Source organism: Boeremia exigua, assembly GCF_020726555.1.
Source record: "Boeremia exigua strain MPI-SDFR-AT-0100 chromosome Unknown C7974scaffold_14, whole genome shotgun sequence".
In the NCBI taxonomy this organism is placed as follows: Eukaryota; Fungi; Ascomycota; class Dothideomycetes; order Pleosporales; family Didymellaceae; genus Boeremia; species Boeremia exigua.
The window spans coordinates 294,845-312,326 of NW_025763531.1; the positions used below are offsets into that span (position 1 = coordinate 294,845).

Sequence of the window (17,482 nt, forward strand, 5' to 3'; positions counted from 1 at the left end):
CCGGACATGTGCTCCATCAGGAGGGTTCTCTTGACCGTTCACACGAATTAGCGAGAACGTGAAGATGCTTAACATCTTGCTCACCAGCAGGTTCTTGGTGAGGCTTGTTAGGTTAAACAAGGGTAGGGGCAGCGTCAAGCTTGATGGGCCGTTTGTTAACTCAACGTTGGTCTACCACAGCAACACGCTTAAGGCCGCCAACATCGCTTTCTCCTTAAGGTAATCCAAGCCCAAGCAATACAACTTGACCATTTCTAGGTTTGTCTTCTTCTTCTAGTTTACAACGAAGCCTAGGCTTGGCCTTGCGCTCTAGATGCGTGTACAAGCCCTTGGCCACAGGCCTGTTAATGGCGACGCAACGTCTGTGTCCTTGCGCGAGTGCTGGCCCTTTATCACAACGTTGTTTATAAACACGATTAAGAACATGAGCGCAACCAAGGGTCTGATCGCGCAGCCAGGCGAGTACGTATTTGCGGCCTTCACCAACCGCACGAGCAACACCAAGGACGCAGTCTTAATGTTGAAAGAACTAGCGGACGGCCACATCAACTGCCCGCTTCCGTCCGACTGCGGCTACATCGAGTCTGGGACGGTGCTCATGAAGCGGGACCTGTGGAAGCCTGCGATCCCAGGCCTGGTTATAAGGGTGGGCATGGGCCAGGTTGGTGACTTAGGTGTAGTCGACTACGTAGAGTTAACGGAGCTCGTGGTTGTGGAAAAGGTTACAGAGGAGATCCTGCACAGGGACATGCCAGTGCTCGTCAACACGGAGACTAGTAAGAGCTTTCAGCCAACGCTGCTAGTCAAGAACGTCACGCAGGGGCTCGCAGCCTTGGTCAGGTGCATGAACACTGCACGTCCAGGCACAACAGTATGATATCCTCCAGGAGGATGTAGAGACTCAAGGGTACGAGCATACTCATGTTTTTGAACGTGAGGAAGGTCAGCCGCAAGCTCCTGAAGGCGTTCGTGACTGCAGACAGTGAGAAACTTTCAGTTTGGGACCCGGGCAAGGTATGAGGGTGCTCATGTGTAGCTGCGGAGGTACAGAGGTGTTGCAACTCAGGCACACGCCTTTGCTCAAACAGCACTATCGGTGCTTGTCGATATGTGCTGACCACCCCCTACCTTGGTACAGTATACTGTCACAGTCACGAGCCAGGTACCCACGCACCCTAATTGGCTGGATAGCTATAGGATGCGTGTGTGTAAGATGTAGGGGAGGGCTAGACTCTATATACAATAGTAGTGCGGGGTACCTACCTGTCATAGGTACCTACCTGTGACGGGCACAAGGACTAGACTTCTCTATACCTACGGTACTACTCTACCTAGGTACTAGGTACCTACCTAGGTAGCTACTCACAGAGGTTATAGAAGTTATAATATTATAAACTACGTCACTAAATAGTAGTTACAACGTTATAGACCTAGTCTAGGCAAACATAAGTAGAAGTAGGCCCGCCTATATATTAGGAAGATAGTTAAGCTAGGTAGTAGCACCTTTACTTATGCACGAGACCCTCTAATAGTAGGGCTTCCCGCGTTATATACTAAAATAGGGGTGGTCTATATATTTTAGCTAGCATTATACCTATCTATAATTACGAGGAATATAAAGCTCCCCTGCAGGAGGTATAGGAGGGGCACGCCTAGGCTTAGTAACATAGAGCTGTTAATAATAATATAGTAGTTGTGTTCGCTTCTAAATAAGAACGTGCTTAGCACTAATAGCTGCGTTGTTGCTAAGTAGCCTATAAAGCCCTTGCGAGCTACTACACGTGTCTAAAGCTAAAGTTAGCCTACTATTATCCTCTATTATAAGCGCAACAGGTAGGTAATAGGGGCAATAGGGAGCTACTATAGATGCTTATAATTATAGATAGTATTAAAGAGTCCCTTTTAGGAAGGGTTATAGTATAAAGATAGGTTAGGAATATAGATTAAGGGTAGTGTTCTATGCTTTTTATTAAATAAATAAAGCTAATATCTCGACATAGTCTACTAGTTAGCAGCTACTAAGATTAGACAACCTCCCTATAAAGCGCTATAAGAAGGGGAGTTAGCTTTAAGGATTCTATAGTTCTATGCAAAGGGGAATTAAGGGCTTTTCTATATAAAAAGAGGACTATATATTCTAGAAGGGACTACTAAACTATTCTAGATATAGTAGCTAATAACTATATTAATAGCATATCTATAGTAAAGAAGTGTTATACTATTATAAGTATCTACTAGGCTTATAATTACTTTAATTAAAAACTATATATAACTCTAGTTTAACTAATATATATACTCTATAGAATAAGATAGAGGTTCTCTTTCTTATTATATATTTTCCTATACTAATATCTAGCCTAATCTTCTATTTTTCTACTATTAGTATTAAATATGCCTTATTATACCCTATACTATACTCCCTATTTATATAAGGCTATAGATCTACTTATAGATTACCTATTCTTAGCATTAAGATATAACAACACTAATAGTGCGCTAGTAGACTATAATTCCCTCTACTATAGTCTATATAGCTTTATATTATCTTAGCTATCTTTTATAAGTATTGCTAAGGCATACTATAGTAGTAAGCGTTTTATAAGGTTAAAGGAAGTAACTATGCTTAGTAATAAGGAGTAGTCTATTCTATATTACTAAGCCCTTACAAGACTAATAGTTTAAAGCTATAATAGATAGTAGCATTTAATAGCAGTGCTAGCTAAGTAGTAGATTAGTAAAAGCTATATAATACCTATAGATATTTAGGGCGCAGTAAGGGGACGTTAGAAGATAGATAGTAGTCCCTATAGATCTCTAAAATAATACTATCTAATATTTGCATACTATAAGAAGTGTCGAGTTAATACTTTTAAGGCCTTATAGTATTATTATTCTAGAAATAACTAACTGCATAACGCGAGTATAGGAGAAGCATAGGATAGATATAAAACTAAGTTAACTAAATTACTACTTTAACTTCTTTAAATCTTATATTATAGTCTTATATAGTTATCTTATATCTATAATATTATAGCTCTTTAGTTTATTTATATTACCTAATACTCTCTATAATTAATTCTAAGCTAAGACTAATATTATAAGCTAGGGCTATAAGATAGATAGCTTACCTACCTTCCTAAATATTATCTTTAATAGCCTAAAAAGCCTATTTAGTAGAGCCCTGCTTTAAACGCTTATAATAGCAGACCTAGGCACGCTAGGGCCTAGGAGTATACTAACTTTTTATTAATCTAATATTAGCTTAACTAGCATTACTATTACTGCTACTAAACTTATATAGTAATTAGTATAATTTGTGCAAGTATTATTATAGATATACTACTTATACTAGTTAACTACTACGCTACTTTAACATCTAGCATTAAAAATAGGTAGTAGTATCTCTCTAAGCTTCTTACTAACTATACTAATTAATTATTATAAGATATTTAATGCCTATAATATTTGTTAAGGGTGTTAAAAGTTATCTATATTATCTTAATTCCTTTATAACTCTAACTCTTTATAATACTATTAAGTTTTTATATACCTACTATATATAGGCATAAATTATATTGCCCTAAATATAAAGATAAACTAGTAATAGCTTCTAGCATATTATTTTTAATAAACTCTTCCTATATAACTATAGTTAATAAGTATATAAATTATAGTATATAACTCTCTTTAATAAGGCCTTTGCTTTTACTACTAGTACTTACTTAAATTTTAGCAAAGAGAAGGTAGAAAATTTAGAACTAGATAACTTTTAATCTATATACTAATAGGGAATTAGTAACTAGGCTAAGTTACCTTTTACCTATAATTATAAGGAGTATATTTAGTACTATATTAAAGGAATTAAGAATATTAATAGGGAGAAGGTAGAGCCTATATACCTAAAAGTATAGAAAGAAGCTAGGTATATAGGATTAGAATTATAATAAAAAGCGCATAGATTACTATACTAGGTTAGTTAGTGTTATTTACTACCTATAATCTTAATAGGATAGTAGTTACTAGAAGGCTTAGAGAGTATAAGATATTAAAAGTTAATCTTAGACCTATAGATTTTGCACAATATATAGAAGAGAGAATATAATAACTCTAATAGCCTATTAACCTAGGGCTTAGGTAAGTAAGAGGGATAAAAGTTTGCTAGAATTAATACTAAAATAATTTCTATACTTTTCTTTATCTATTTTATAGTCTATTAAGTATTATAACTACTTTTTTATAATATTTATATATATTAGAGACATATAAGACTACTAAAGCTATATATAACTAATTTAATTGCCTTTATTAAGTTCCCTAAGGTATAGTCTATAATAGGTAGTAGTTAGTTATAATACTATCTACTTTATAATTATATACCTCCTTAAGTAGAATAGACTTAGGTTAAATTAATACGCAAGCATAGGTACTTAATAGAGCTATCTCTAAAGATCTAAAGAAATATTTTATAATAGTTGCCCTCCTATACTATATCTTCTTATCTACTAAGTAGTTTAGCTAATAACTTAAGCCTAATTCTATTAGAAAAGAGGCTTCCTAGATCTAGTATAAGTTTAAAAGTCTTTTTAACTTAATTCCTATATTATAGCTAGTGCTATAGTAAATAAATAGGTTAAAATTAATAATAGTAGTTAGACCTATAATAAAGATTATAAAATTAACTCTAGGCCCTAAAATCTTACTAAAATATTTATTTATCTTATAATAAGCTTATTAACCTATATAGTTGCTATATTTATACTTACTCTTTAGTCCTATTATTTTATCTCTCTAACTCTAGCCTAGTATAGGTTTATATCTAGTATAGATAAGAAAGAACGTCCTAGATAAATATATAGTGCTAAAACTATAACTTTTAATATTTATAGCGTTTAGCTATGATAAGTAATTATTTTTATAAGGCTTCCTAGATATAATAATTATTTATAAATATTTTTAGTAAGTAATAAGTTATAATTAATAATATACTATCTATTTATATCTATATAGATATAGATAATCTAAAGACCTTACTCTAAGCACTATATACTATATTAACTCCTAATACCTATAGCAGTATCTAAGACACTACTATTAATTATCCCTACCTAGTTTAAGTAAGAGGAGAGGTAACTTTGCTATTATAGCTAAGTTTCCTAGGATTAGGTCTAAAAACTCCCTAAGTTATACTATAATAGCTACTACTAATAAGTACTTATTATTAGTTCTATCTACCTTATTTAATTTCTTCTTTTAATCTTTAAACTTTTTATAATACTACTTTTTAAAACTCTTTAACCTATTAAGCTTATACTCTTTACTAATCTTTATAGTGCTAGCTTTAGTTTTATTAAAAGTAAATAAATTAATATTTATTAACTTATAGAGGCTATATATTGCTATACTAAGTATAGCCTCTTTAATAAGTGCTTATAGTCTAAGTAGCTTCTCTATATAAAGCTATATATATTTAATCTTATTCTCTTAGTTACTAATTACCTTATCTAAGTCTTTTCTATATAGGAGAAGTATAAGTAGAAGCTTCTTAAGCTTATATAGTTTATTATTAGTAGCTACTAAGGCTATAGTTATAGTAGCTTTATTTACTTTTATTACTTTAAGCTTACTAGCTATTTTAATACTTTATCTTATTACTAGCTATTAGACCTTATAGTTATAGGCACTAGGTAGGAAGGTATATTAAAGAGGTATTAGGGGATATATTACCTTAAAGTAAGACTAATTACTACCTTATAGTAATAAGTAGGTAGTCTAGTTATATACTATCCTACTCTACTCTATATAGGCCTACTCTAGCCTAGTATAGTATCTTTAGTACTGCTTAGGGCTTAAGTCCTAATACTAGTATTATATCTTAATTATCTTTATACTATTATAACTTATTATATTTACTCTATATAAGCCTTATTAATTAGACTTGTTCCTAAGATAGTTCTTATAGCCTTAGTATTATATTAATACTAGGACTATTAGAAATGCAAAGGCTACTATTCTAAATTATACTATTATTATCTATAGGTATGCCTTAGATTAGGTCCTTATTAAAAAGTATAGAGCTAGTATTAATCTATAACTTAGAGTCTTTAGTAAAGCTAGTATTAGATCTATTTATTTAGTTTTATAATTTAGCTAGCTAATTATAATTAGTCTTATATTCTTTGCTATATAGATATAAGGAGATTATAGGTTAAATTAGGCTTAACTTATAAATAATAGTATTGTCCTTAATAACTAGTAGAATCTAGCTAGCTCCTTAGGCTTTTTTAATCTTACTATCTTAGAGGATATTATATATATATATAGGTAAGTAAGTATAACCCTAATTTAGGTTTATCTTTTAGTACTTTACTAGGGATTTAACTACTCTATGCTTAAGCATATTTAGGGTATACTAATCTTTAAAGAAGGTATTAATATATCTAGATTATAAGCATAGTTACTCCTCTTATATCTAGTACTAATAGTCCTAGTACTAACTCTTAATTCTACTTTTTATAAAGTCTAGGAAGTGTTATAGAAACTATTTAAGGGTAACCTATACTGCTATCTTAGAGAGTATCTTAAGAAAGTTGCGCATAGAGATAGTTAGTAGCAGTAGTAGATTATATAGATCCCTCTATATCTAAGAATATTAGCGCTAGTTAGCATAGCAAGAGCTAGTAAAGGTAGTAATATACTATGTTAAGCGCCTTAGCTCCCTAGGTTTAATAAAGAGTGCTAATAGCTTTAATATAGTAGCTTTCTTTAATAATATAAAGGTCTTTAGATATATAGTCTTGCTATAATATATAATCTTGCTTTAGGATATATAGCTTAGTTAGGTACTAGGTAGTAATAGTAAAAAATATCTTAAGGTTAGCTTTGCTAGCAGTAGAGTGTAGGGGAGCAAGGTGTCTAACATAGTTAATTAAAATTTTCCTTAGGCTAGTCTTGCTTATACTGCCTGCGCTATTAAAACTATAGGCTAGCAACTAGATAAGTTAATGTGCGCTTATAACATAATAGATAAGGTGTGTTAAGAGCGTAATAGAGAAGGGAAGGGCGTAGGTAAGTAAGAAGGCGTGATGCAAACTAAGCAACGCAAATAACACTAGATAATATTGCAATGCATATTACTAGCTACTATAATTAATTAGCACTTATAGTGCTGTTAAATAGGCCTATTATCTGCGCGCTAGATTTTATTGCCTAAGTCCTTCTAGCCTTATAAGTCTTTAAAGCCTTGTAATTATTTATTCTAGCTCTTGCATATGCATGTACTAATAGAGAAGAGCAAAGGTTACTACTATAGAGCTGCAAGCTAACGAACTTAGTGCGCATAATTAGTAAGCAATGTCTTATGTTAGGTGTTATTATTGCCTAGTCTGGCGGACGCGTCTATATAGTGGTGCGGGGCTGCCCTAACACGTGTTGCGCTACCACGGCCGTGCACAGTGTTAGCGGCATCGCAGTTGGCGCCTGTTGTGTGCTCAACCTCGTCCCTTACAACAAGGGCTAGAGAGGCAACCATGCTGCGTAGCCTTACATCATTGAGCTGTGATAGCTGCTATGATAGCCTCCTTAAGAATAGCGCACACCTACAGGTGCAGACAGCAAAGAGCAAGCACTCATGCAGCGGCAATACCTATTGACCTGCCAGCCCTTTGTTAATAGCAATAGTGATAGCTAGCGCGTTAAAGGAGGGTTAACGTCATCTCTAGGATACGGCGGTCTATAATAGGGGATACAGGGCGCCTTGTGCCTAGCAGGACAAGAAGCATGTCTGTGTCAGCCTGTATGCTTCATTGTGAGCGTTGCATCGCCATATAGCAGATACTAATTAAGTATCAGCTCAGAGCAGCTAGGCAATAACCTCTATATACATGCGTTGTGTTTTATATTGCCATCCTACCTATAAGACAACGCTGCTCTCTTGCCAAATTATATAAATAGTTTCTAAGACTTAAGTAGACTCTTCTACAGACCAAGTATATTTCAACCCTTAAAAGCAGCCTTAGGATAGGTAATTTATACATTACGCTGCGGTACTACAGGCTTTAGGAGCCTAAGCTAGACATAAGTAGGCTGAGGAAAAACGTCTTATTTAATTTAAAAGAAAGCATATTTTGATGCACTTGCCTAGCTTCCTTTCAATCTGGACAACAGAGACCTAGACGAGTTAAGAAACAGTGGATATCGCACTCAAAGCATTATGATTAATCAGCATCTGACCCCTTAGTAGTCTGTTCTTCCAACAAATAAGACCACTTCTAGTTAAGTGTAAGCTAAATGTCGGACACCGCTCTGGCAAGGGACTAGGCAGCGCTACGCAACACGATTGGCTGACCGCAACTGTGCGAGCATGCACTGTATCCTCTTCCCAGCGCTCAGCCTGTTTCAGCCCGGCTTCCGGCTTACAAGGTAGCCTACTGCCTAGGATTGAGCACCTTTGCTCGTCTGGATGCGACTTGTGGTCATACACCCTCTGCATTTAGTAGGCTTGACCCACAACTGGAAACTCAGGTAGGCTCTTCAGAGGGACTCTCTCACAAAAGATGATCACTCCAAGTGCACGATAATAGATGCCAAGCTAAGTTGGTAAGGCGAACAGTGCAGATGTGTGAACATGATTGGTCGAGTTATATGACTCACCACCTTGCTTCACCGGTCCTCGTAAATAAAGCCCTTGAATGAGCCTTGTAGCACTTTCCAACCTCTCACAGTGATTCCAGTAAATTCTTTCACGCACTCAAACAACAAAATGTATAGCCCGCGAAGCGTTTTTTAATACCAGCCGCTTTCCGAGACTTCCCGTGCAGGATTCGAAACTCGACTCGTACGCCTACATCCGGGTGGCTTCAACGACTACATATATTGTACACTTTACCATGCCAATATCCTTGAAAGGCGGCCTCAAACAGAGTATACTGCACTGTCATACGTGTGGGGCGATGCTACACAGACACGATCTATTCAGCTTGGTTACCATCAACTCCCGACGTGTGGACCTGCTCATACATGGTCATCTACTCCCTCCCCGGGGGTAGATTGCTACGAATCATTCCAAGTAACGACAAATCTGGAGAGAGCATTACGACATCTACGAGACCGCGCTTCAGAGCGCATACTGTGGGTCGATGCCATTTGTATCAACCAGTCTGATTTGGAAGAACGTCTGTCACAAGTGCAAAGGATGGGCAGTGTGTACGAAATGGCCGTGGAGGTACGCATCTGGCTAGGGTCTATCAGTGATCTATTCGTGTCAACGCCCGATATACAAGAGGAACTTGAATATTATCAATCAAGACAAGTTCCACTGACCAGAAGATCCTCGTACTCTGTCTTATCCCCAGAAGAAGATACAGGAGCAGCCTTAAGCAGTGAAAGAAGGATCATCGAGATACTGCTTGCAGCGAGGGACTACGTCATGGGTAAAGACCGCCTGCTCGGTCAGGAAACAAGCGACAATTGGTTTCCTGATGAACTAGAGTCTCTCGGAATACGAATTATAGCTTCGCAACCCTGGTGGCGACGCGTTTGGGTCATCCAGGAAGCCACGTTTTCAAAAGAGGATCCAGTCATGCAATGCGGCTACATAGAAATCGGATATCGCAGGTTCCTCGAATCGGCGAAACATTGCATGTTTCAAGATGCACCATCGATACTTTCTAGAACCCAAATATCCCTCACTGTCCACGGCATGTCTTTTCAGGGATACAACCCGTCCAAAACGTCTCTTGCGAGCCGTCTGCTTACATACCTGAGCTGTATGAGTGGAAATTTTGAAGTGAGCAATCCTGAAGATTGGATAAATGGAGTGCATGGTTTTCTCCATATGGGCGATTGCCATGATAATATCTTGTTTCTCATGACAATTAACCTGAACGAACAAAACCTTGCTGAATTCTTTCATCGAGTTGCTATTTGGATCCTTTTTGATTCCGAACCTCAATCATACCCTCTACGAATCTTGGAAAGCGGGCCGAGTAACATCGAGGGGATACCATCATGGGTTCCGACGTGGGAATCAAAAAAATGGAGTGGAGAGAATAAAACCTACGGAGCGCCAGAAAGCAAGTATGATATCCTTGCCCAAGGTACTTCAATGGGAAAATTATACCACCCGTCGTCAATGAGCATTTGCGATAGATGTGCTACGATGTATAAAGAAAAGTGGGGGGCGCCGAAAAGTTTATTTGATATCGACGTACGATGTACTGAAATAAGAATACGGAATGCGTTAGCGCTGGGACGAGTGATTACGACGATGGAAGTTCTTTCAATGCAAGAAAATAAGGATATAGGTGTACTGCGCAAAGCAATTGTTGAGGTCGAGGGGAGAATCTTAGCAGCTCTGAAATCTATGGGTATACCTCACGCTAATGCGACAACGCATATACGAAGATTCCGGGATTACCTCCGTCTCAACTTCTGGGATGTCGATACGGGGAAAGGTTTATGTTCATCCGAGCATAGCGCGACGTTGGAAGACTTCCTTCAATGCGAAAGCAAATCGAAGAAAAGAAAAGGTCAGCGACGCGGTTGCAGGAACGCAGCTCATCAAGCAGATCCCAATGTTTTGAGTCCCTCTTCGATTGCGAAACTAAGCAGCTTCTTTGAGCATGTTGGTCATCTTGTTATTGGATCAAATATCGTGGGGCACATGTTTGAAGATTCGCTACCTTCTTGGCGGTGCGGTGACAGGCTGTATCTCATTCCTGAGTGCCGCTGGGTCCTAGGTCTTCGACGTAGTGGCAACAGATACCGGTATATGTATAGGGTATTTGTTTCTGATCTGGAATGGCAACAACGCAAGCAGCTATTCGATGGCAAAGGCATCTATGAGGACATAGTACTTGTATAAAGACAATCTGTTGTCTTGTAGAACAATTATATGCACGCTACTACATTAATCACATGCTGTAGCATTCTACCGTCGCCTCCGTCGTGCAACCCCACATACCCGTCCCTCTTCAATTATATCTATATACTATCACCCCTCTAAAGAATCCTCCACTCAGTGTGGCTCGGCTGTCCCCCCTGTTAGTGGTGGTAAGTCGAAGCACCGTCCTATATAGGCTTATCCTCCTATAATTAGTAAGTGAACGACTGCACTTTCGCTATAACCTACACTGTATCATCTCACAAAATCCTTACGAAATGGTAGCAAGAGGATACAACGCTTAGCAAGTAAATTAATCTATAGTATAGACATAGTGCTATATATAGACGTCTATAAAGCAGCGTTCTAGATATAGTCCTAAATTAGCATAGCCCCTATATTTAGTTCTTTGCTTACAAATTACAGTAAGATATAGAATATAAGATAGTACGTTAAGTTGCTACTACTAGCAGGGAGAACAGCCTAGCTACACTAGCCTTTACCTTATAAGCTTTTTAGCAATAAAGGGGTATTATATTATAGATACTAACAGGAGCTAGGTAGCTTAAGTTAATCTAAAGCATATAAGGTATAGCTCCTATAAAGTAAGGCTAACTCTTCTACTATAAAAAAGGGCGCAAAGTATAGATACTAAAAGCTAATTCTGCAAGCAGGTGTATATAGCTATAGAAACCTTAGTAAGTAAGCGCACAACTAGCGGATTTAGTAGTATATAGTTAGCACCTATAAGGGATCCTAGCATAGTTCTACTATTAGAAGTAACGTACGCTTTAATTACTACTAAGTAGTATATAGATCTGCTAAGTAAGGGGTGCAAGCATAACTATAACCTTTTCCTACAAGAGTATATTAATAGAGACAATATGTGCTATAGCGTAGACTGCTAATGCTATTATACAGTTGCTATCTAGCAAGCCTAAGGCCTATATTGTTATAGGCCTGTTATATAGCGACTAGATAGTATCTTTATATAATAACGCTCTTCTAAGAAAGTATAATAGTTAATATGTACTATTAAACACTCTATTTAGATAGGTTGCTTTACTATCTTTTTTAGCCTTTAGTCTTCTTAAATAGCTATATAAGCATAGGCTTCTAATAACCTATTCTAACTATAGTTTATTTTAGCAGTACTATTTATGCTACTAAGTAACTATCTTTAAGGATGCTATAGTACTTATACTATATAGAACATAAGGTTATAAGATAATTATATGCTACTGCTAGAACTTAGCAAGTAGCTAACTCTACTAGTTTAGCAATAGAGGGAAATTCTATAGGCTAGATTAATATAGTAGACTATATGCGTGCCTAATGCAAAGTCTAACTTTAAGAATTAACTAGGGTATTAAATATAAAATGCTTCTCTAAAATATTTATAAAGGTTTATAGCTAGCAATAAATAGGCTAATAATATGTTAGGACACTATCCCCTAGTCTAGCACCTAAAATATAATAGCGCTTCTTAGTCTATAGATAGCCCTTGTTTTAGCTCGACTTAGAATATTAGATAAGGGCCTTCTGCTATCCTATTAAGGCCCCTCTGCCTATAGTCTAATTTATATGCTTTGTTTTAGTAATTCTACTATACTATAACTTAAATCTAAGTAAAGCTGTCTATCTTAATGTTTTCCTCCCTATTATAAGTACTATTTAATCTTTACTTCTTGCCTTGTACTGCAAGTACTAGAAAGTAGTAGCTAGGGTAGAAAATTGTTAAGGCAGCTATAGCGGTAACGATTATAGCGCCTTTAAGGATAATAAACTCTACCTTATCTCTTATTATCTCGCTTCTCTACCTATCTACTAGCTCTAGAATATAGTATATATATTATATAAGAATTATAATATACGCTAAAACTATAGACATAATAAAAAGATAAAACTTAGTATTATAGAATAAATTAACAGCTTATAACAAAAGCTTGCTATAGTAGTAGTAAGTATAACAAAGGTACTTGCTAAAGAAATATCTAAATATAGTTAGACATATAACCTACTAAACTACACCTACAAGCATAAGATTAGTGCTAATATCCTATATATTACTGCTAAAATCTGCAGATATAGCAATGCCTCTACCTATGCCCTATAGAATTAGTAATAGAAGGTTATAACTAATAAAAATCTAAGTGTACTATCTAGGTTACACTTAAGACTAGCTTTTACTACAGCTTTAGATAATGTGCTTAAGGGTTAGGTAGATTGTAGCAGAGATAAAAGCTAGGGCAATAATTAAGCAGTAAATCTGCATTTAGAAGCTAGCCTTGTTAAAGGGATTATCCTATATTATTATGCAGCTAATATATCTAACCACTTCCCCTAGATAACTAAGAGATACAGCAATTCTATATATCTAAGTCTTATAACAGATACTAAGGACAATGTTAAAGAAAAGGGTGAGGCTAAAAAAGCCTATAAACGCTGTGTTCTATCTAAATAAGGGGTAGTACCCGTAGATAGTTCCTTCCACGGGACAGTCAGGCGTAACGCTTGTGCAGAAAGCGGGAGCAGGGGGTGGTACGGTTATACTGAAACGTCTGTGCGGGACCCGAATGCTGTAGTTGTAGAATCGGTAAACAGAAACTTGACTGAAGTATCGTGTACAAGATCTGGCGGAAAAGCTTCCTCCGAGGTATCGGCAATATCTGATGAATAGTGTATACTGTACTGTGATGAGAAGGCAGTTACGACTACAGAGGCACAATATAAGCTATCAAAAATTCAGACCTCCAGCATAGCCATCCAGATGACGAATGCATACGATACTTCAGGTCCACTCATCTCCACCCGTTAATACGAAGGACCGAGTAAACTTTCGCATCTCGGACCCGCGACACGCCGACAGATTGCAGAGCCTCTGAGAACGTGCCAAACCTTGCAACCGGAATGTACAAGAACAAGCTTCCGAGGGCCATCAATCGTGAATGATGTACGAGAACAAGCTTCTGAGGGCTATCAATCGTGAATGATGTACGGGAACAAATGTACGTATACGAGAACAAGCTTCCACGGGCTATCATTCGTGAATGAATGTACTCGGTACCTAAGGACGGCAGTAGATTGAACATGTTTGTACGAATTGATAGCAGTGAAAAGGCCCACTCGGGCGGAACGCGGACAGCTTGGCAACCCGAAATTCTGTGCGCTCGGAGCGATCGGGTGAAACAACATCTAATTTTGGAGGCAGCAAGAACTGTAGTGCAACGAAGCAACAACAACGATCATCATGTGCCCAAGCATTTCCAATGTAAGTAGGGTCATTGTCGCCGGGTCGAGCTCATCACGACCGTGCAGGCCTATGGTATGTGTGAAAAGGTATCGGCAACCTTGGATCTATGGAGATTCTATCTTCGAACCATGATGAGCGTTAAAGAGTGGCCGGCCAACCCCTGACGGCGTGACAAGGATAGTTCTCACCGACTGCGAGGTGGCTGAGGCCCAAGGATGAGGTCATCTTGTAAATATACTCATGGATGGATTGGGCCGAAACAGCTTGGTCGCTCTTGCCCAATACTATGGTTTTATTGATAGAGCACCAAAAATAGGGGCATATCGCGAAGAATCTTATGAAACAGACGAAAGCCCTCTGCCTGTGGCACAAAAGTCGTCACACCCAATACTATAGATACTCTGTTCTCTTCGCAGGAACGGCACCCACCCGATCATCATCGACACATAGTACTCTCTCTATTCTCAGGCAAACATGTTACTTTGTATTGCTGCGTTTTTTGCTCTTCTCTTTTCTGACCTATCAATTGCCGGTCCTCAACACGGGCACATCATCAAGCCGTACGAGGATTTGCAGGCCTGTCTTGCTAGAAAAGCTGTTCCGACAAGTCTCAATTCCTCCTCAGATTGGATTTCACTCACCACCGCATACAATCTTCGGCTTCAATACACTCCTGATGCTGTCGCATTACCGACTTCACACCAGCAAGTCTCAGACTCTGTCCTGTGCGCAGCGACAGCTGGAGTGAAGGTTAAAGCAAGGTCAGGAGGTCATTCATATGGCAGTTTCTCACTCGGTGGCAAGAACAATAGTCTTGTCGTGGATCTGCGTAATTTCAACAACGTGTCACTAGATACATGTAAGCTCTGATGCGACACATCACTTTCTGCACTGGCTGTTATCACTGACGCGAGAAAGCGACTGGAATCGCAACTGTAGGTGGAGGTGTTCGGCTCGGCAATCTAGGACTTGGAATTTTCGAGCAAGGCCGCCGCGCTCTGCCTCACGGTACCTTTCCTGGCGTCGGAATTGGAGGTCACTATACACACGGTGGCTTTGGGTACTCATCCCGTCGCTGGGGTAAGTCAAATGCTCTTATGTTCCTTGATCTGCTCCTTGAGATCGATTGAGGCCATCCTCATCGCTGTTCTGAGAAAGCAAATTATATCTGCTTGACTGTATATCCACTAATCGGCTGCGAATAGGCCTCGCACTCGATACAATCGTTGCCATGGACGTAGTCCTTGCAGATGGCCGCTACATTCATGTTACGCGTACGGCCAACCCGGATCTATATTATGCTTTGCGAGGGGCTGCGGACAGCGTCGGCATCATTACCACGTTTTATCTACAAACGCAACCGGCTCCTGCCCAAGTTGTCAGCTACTCGTCAAACTTTTCGTCGTCTCTTCGTTCACCCGACTCGGCAGCGGCGATTGTTCTTAAGCTGCAGGACTTTGTCACCTCTTCACCACTCGTAGATCGTAACCTCACCCTAGAAATCTACATAAGCGTCTTCGGCGAGTACAGCGTTCGAGGTTGGTATTTTGGAGACCAGGAATACTTTTCTGAGACCATCCTACCCGAAATGCTGAGCGGGATACCGGTACCAGACAATACAACAGTCCAAACTGCCACCTGGCTGACCGCGTTGGAAGAGATTGCCGAGGACGAACCGCTAAAGGAGCCACTTACTGGCTACGACAATCACGAGACTTTCTATACCAAATCTGTGGTCACTAGAGAGGCTAAACCACTAACCAAGACTGCATTGGAAAGTTTCTTCACCTATATTGTGGATAAAGGCTTGACAACATCAAATCCTTGGAACACATTCATCTCCCTCTATGGGGGAAGAGATAGTCAAATCAATGCTCCCTCAACAGACTCTGCTGCTTACTCTCACCGCGACTCCTTGTGGGTCTTCCAGGCAAGTGTTCGTTCAGAAGCACAGGTCTCTCCGCTGCTTACAATCCGGTAGAATGTTGGCGCGAGCCCGAATATGCTACCGCCATTCTCGCCAGAGATTACCGCCTTCGTCAATGGGCTCAACTCAGCTCTTACTGATGCGCAGCCTGACGGCGACTTCCTTGCGTATCCAAGCTATCTGGACCCGGCGCTTACGCCTACAGAGGCCGCACGATTGTACTACGGAGTTTCCGCTTACAACAGAGTCGCAAAGATAAAGGCTAAGGTTGATCCAAAAGCTGTGTTTTGGAACCCACAGGCTGTTGGGAACGCTGTCTTGTAAGAGCAACATACATTACTATAGTGCAACTAAAGAATTTAACCTATAAGCATTACTTATACTATAGCATGTATAAGAGCCTGTTATACCCTACCTAATACAAAGCTATATAGAAGGTACAATTATTGTAGAGAAGGCCTATCTATACTAGTAGTTCTTAATAGACTAGTAAAGAAAGTTAAAGTACCTAGTAAAGGTTAAGTTAAAGTTAAGAGTTATAAAGACTATAGATAGAGAATAGATAAAGATATAGTATAAATTATACTAGTATAAGTTAAAGTTAATATAAAGTACTTTTATATATTACTATTATAATATAGTTTAGCCTATATATTAGCTTATTAGAGTCTATATTATATATTATTTTATAGGCAATTTAAAGTTTAAAAATTTATTAGTAATTTAAATAACTATAATTTTATTAACAAAGTAGAGCTAGTTAGTTATTAAATAATCTAATACTTAGTATAAAAAGGTTAACGTACCTTATAGGCGAGTTGCTTAATAGGTAAGTTACTTACTTTTGCTAAGCCTCTACTAAAGTACCCTTCTTATACTAATACCTTAATAATAATATAAAATTAAAATATTTAAGAAAGCTTAGATATAGCTTCTACTTTAAGCTCTTAAATAAGATATAAACCTCTTATAGTAATATGCTATAGCTATCTATAAGGTCCTTTAAAAGACACTAAGCAACTAATATATAAGATAACCTTTATAAGCTAATACTATACCTAAATTATAAGAATTAGATTATAATAAGGAGTAGATAATTATTAAGCATATACTTAAGCTAGATATATAAGGATTTAGCCCTTAGCTAGTAGATATAGCTACTATAGCTAATTCTCTATATACTAAGTATAATCTAAGCCTTTTTAGTATAAACTAGCTTAGTATATTTCTAAAGTATTAACTAGAGCTTAAAGTAAAGTTTAATTATAGGTATAACTATAAAAGAGCCCTTTATAAGAATTTAAGGATTATCTAGAGCTAGTTTAGCCTAGTAGCTAATATTAAAGCTAAGTATAGTATTTAGGATAATAACACCTATAACTTTAATAAGATAGGCTTTATAATAGGCTAGATCTTCTTAGGA

At 37.7% G+C, this 17,482-nt stretch overlaps 3 protein-coding genes across 3 annotated transcripts; 2 read left to right on the forward strand and 1 right to left on the reverse strand.

The window, feature by feature from the left end:
* Positions 1 to 8,717: 8,717 nt before the first annotated feature.
* Positions 8,718 to 10,863, forward strand: C7974DRAFT_405060 (uncharacterized protein; the record flags this gene model as incomplete). The annotated part of the gene is made up of 1 exon (XM_046143014.1): positions 8,718 to 10,863. The coding sequence occupies exon 1, from the start codon at positions 9,191 to 9,193 to the stop codon at positions 10,859 to 10,861; it is 1,671 nt and encodes a 556-aa protein (XP_045991714.1). The 5' UTR covers positions 8,718 to 9,190.
* A 2,460-nt stretch (positions 10,864 to 13,323) lies between these two features.
* On the reverse strand, positions 13,324 to 13,561 carry C7974DRAFT_345641 (uncharacterized protein; the record flags this gene model as incomplete). Its single annotated transcript, XM_046139357.1, has 1 exon — positions 13,324 to 13,561. A coding segment is annotated over one exon (230 nt), but the record flags the coding sequence as incomplete, so codon positions are not given.
* A 1,045-nt stretch (positions 13,562 to 14,606) lies between these two features.
* C7974DRAFT_444512 (uncharacterized protein) lies at positions 14,607 to 16,383 on the forward strand (the record flags this gene model as incomplete). The annotated part of the gene is made up of 4 exons (XM_046145509.1): positions 14,607 to 14,991; positions 15,051 to 15,212; positions 15,338 to 16,062; positions 16,114 to 16,383. 4 exons carry the CDS (start codon positions 14,607 to 14,609, stop codon positions 16,381 to 16,383), a joined length of 1,542 nt encoding a protein of 513 aa, XP_045991716.1.
* Between the last annotated feature and the right edge of the window lie 1,099 nt (positions 16,384 to 17,482).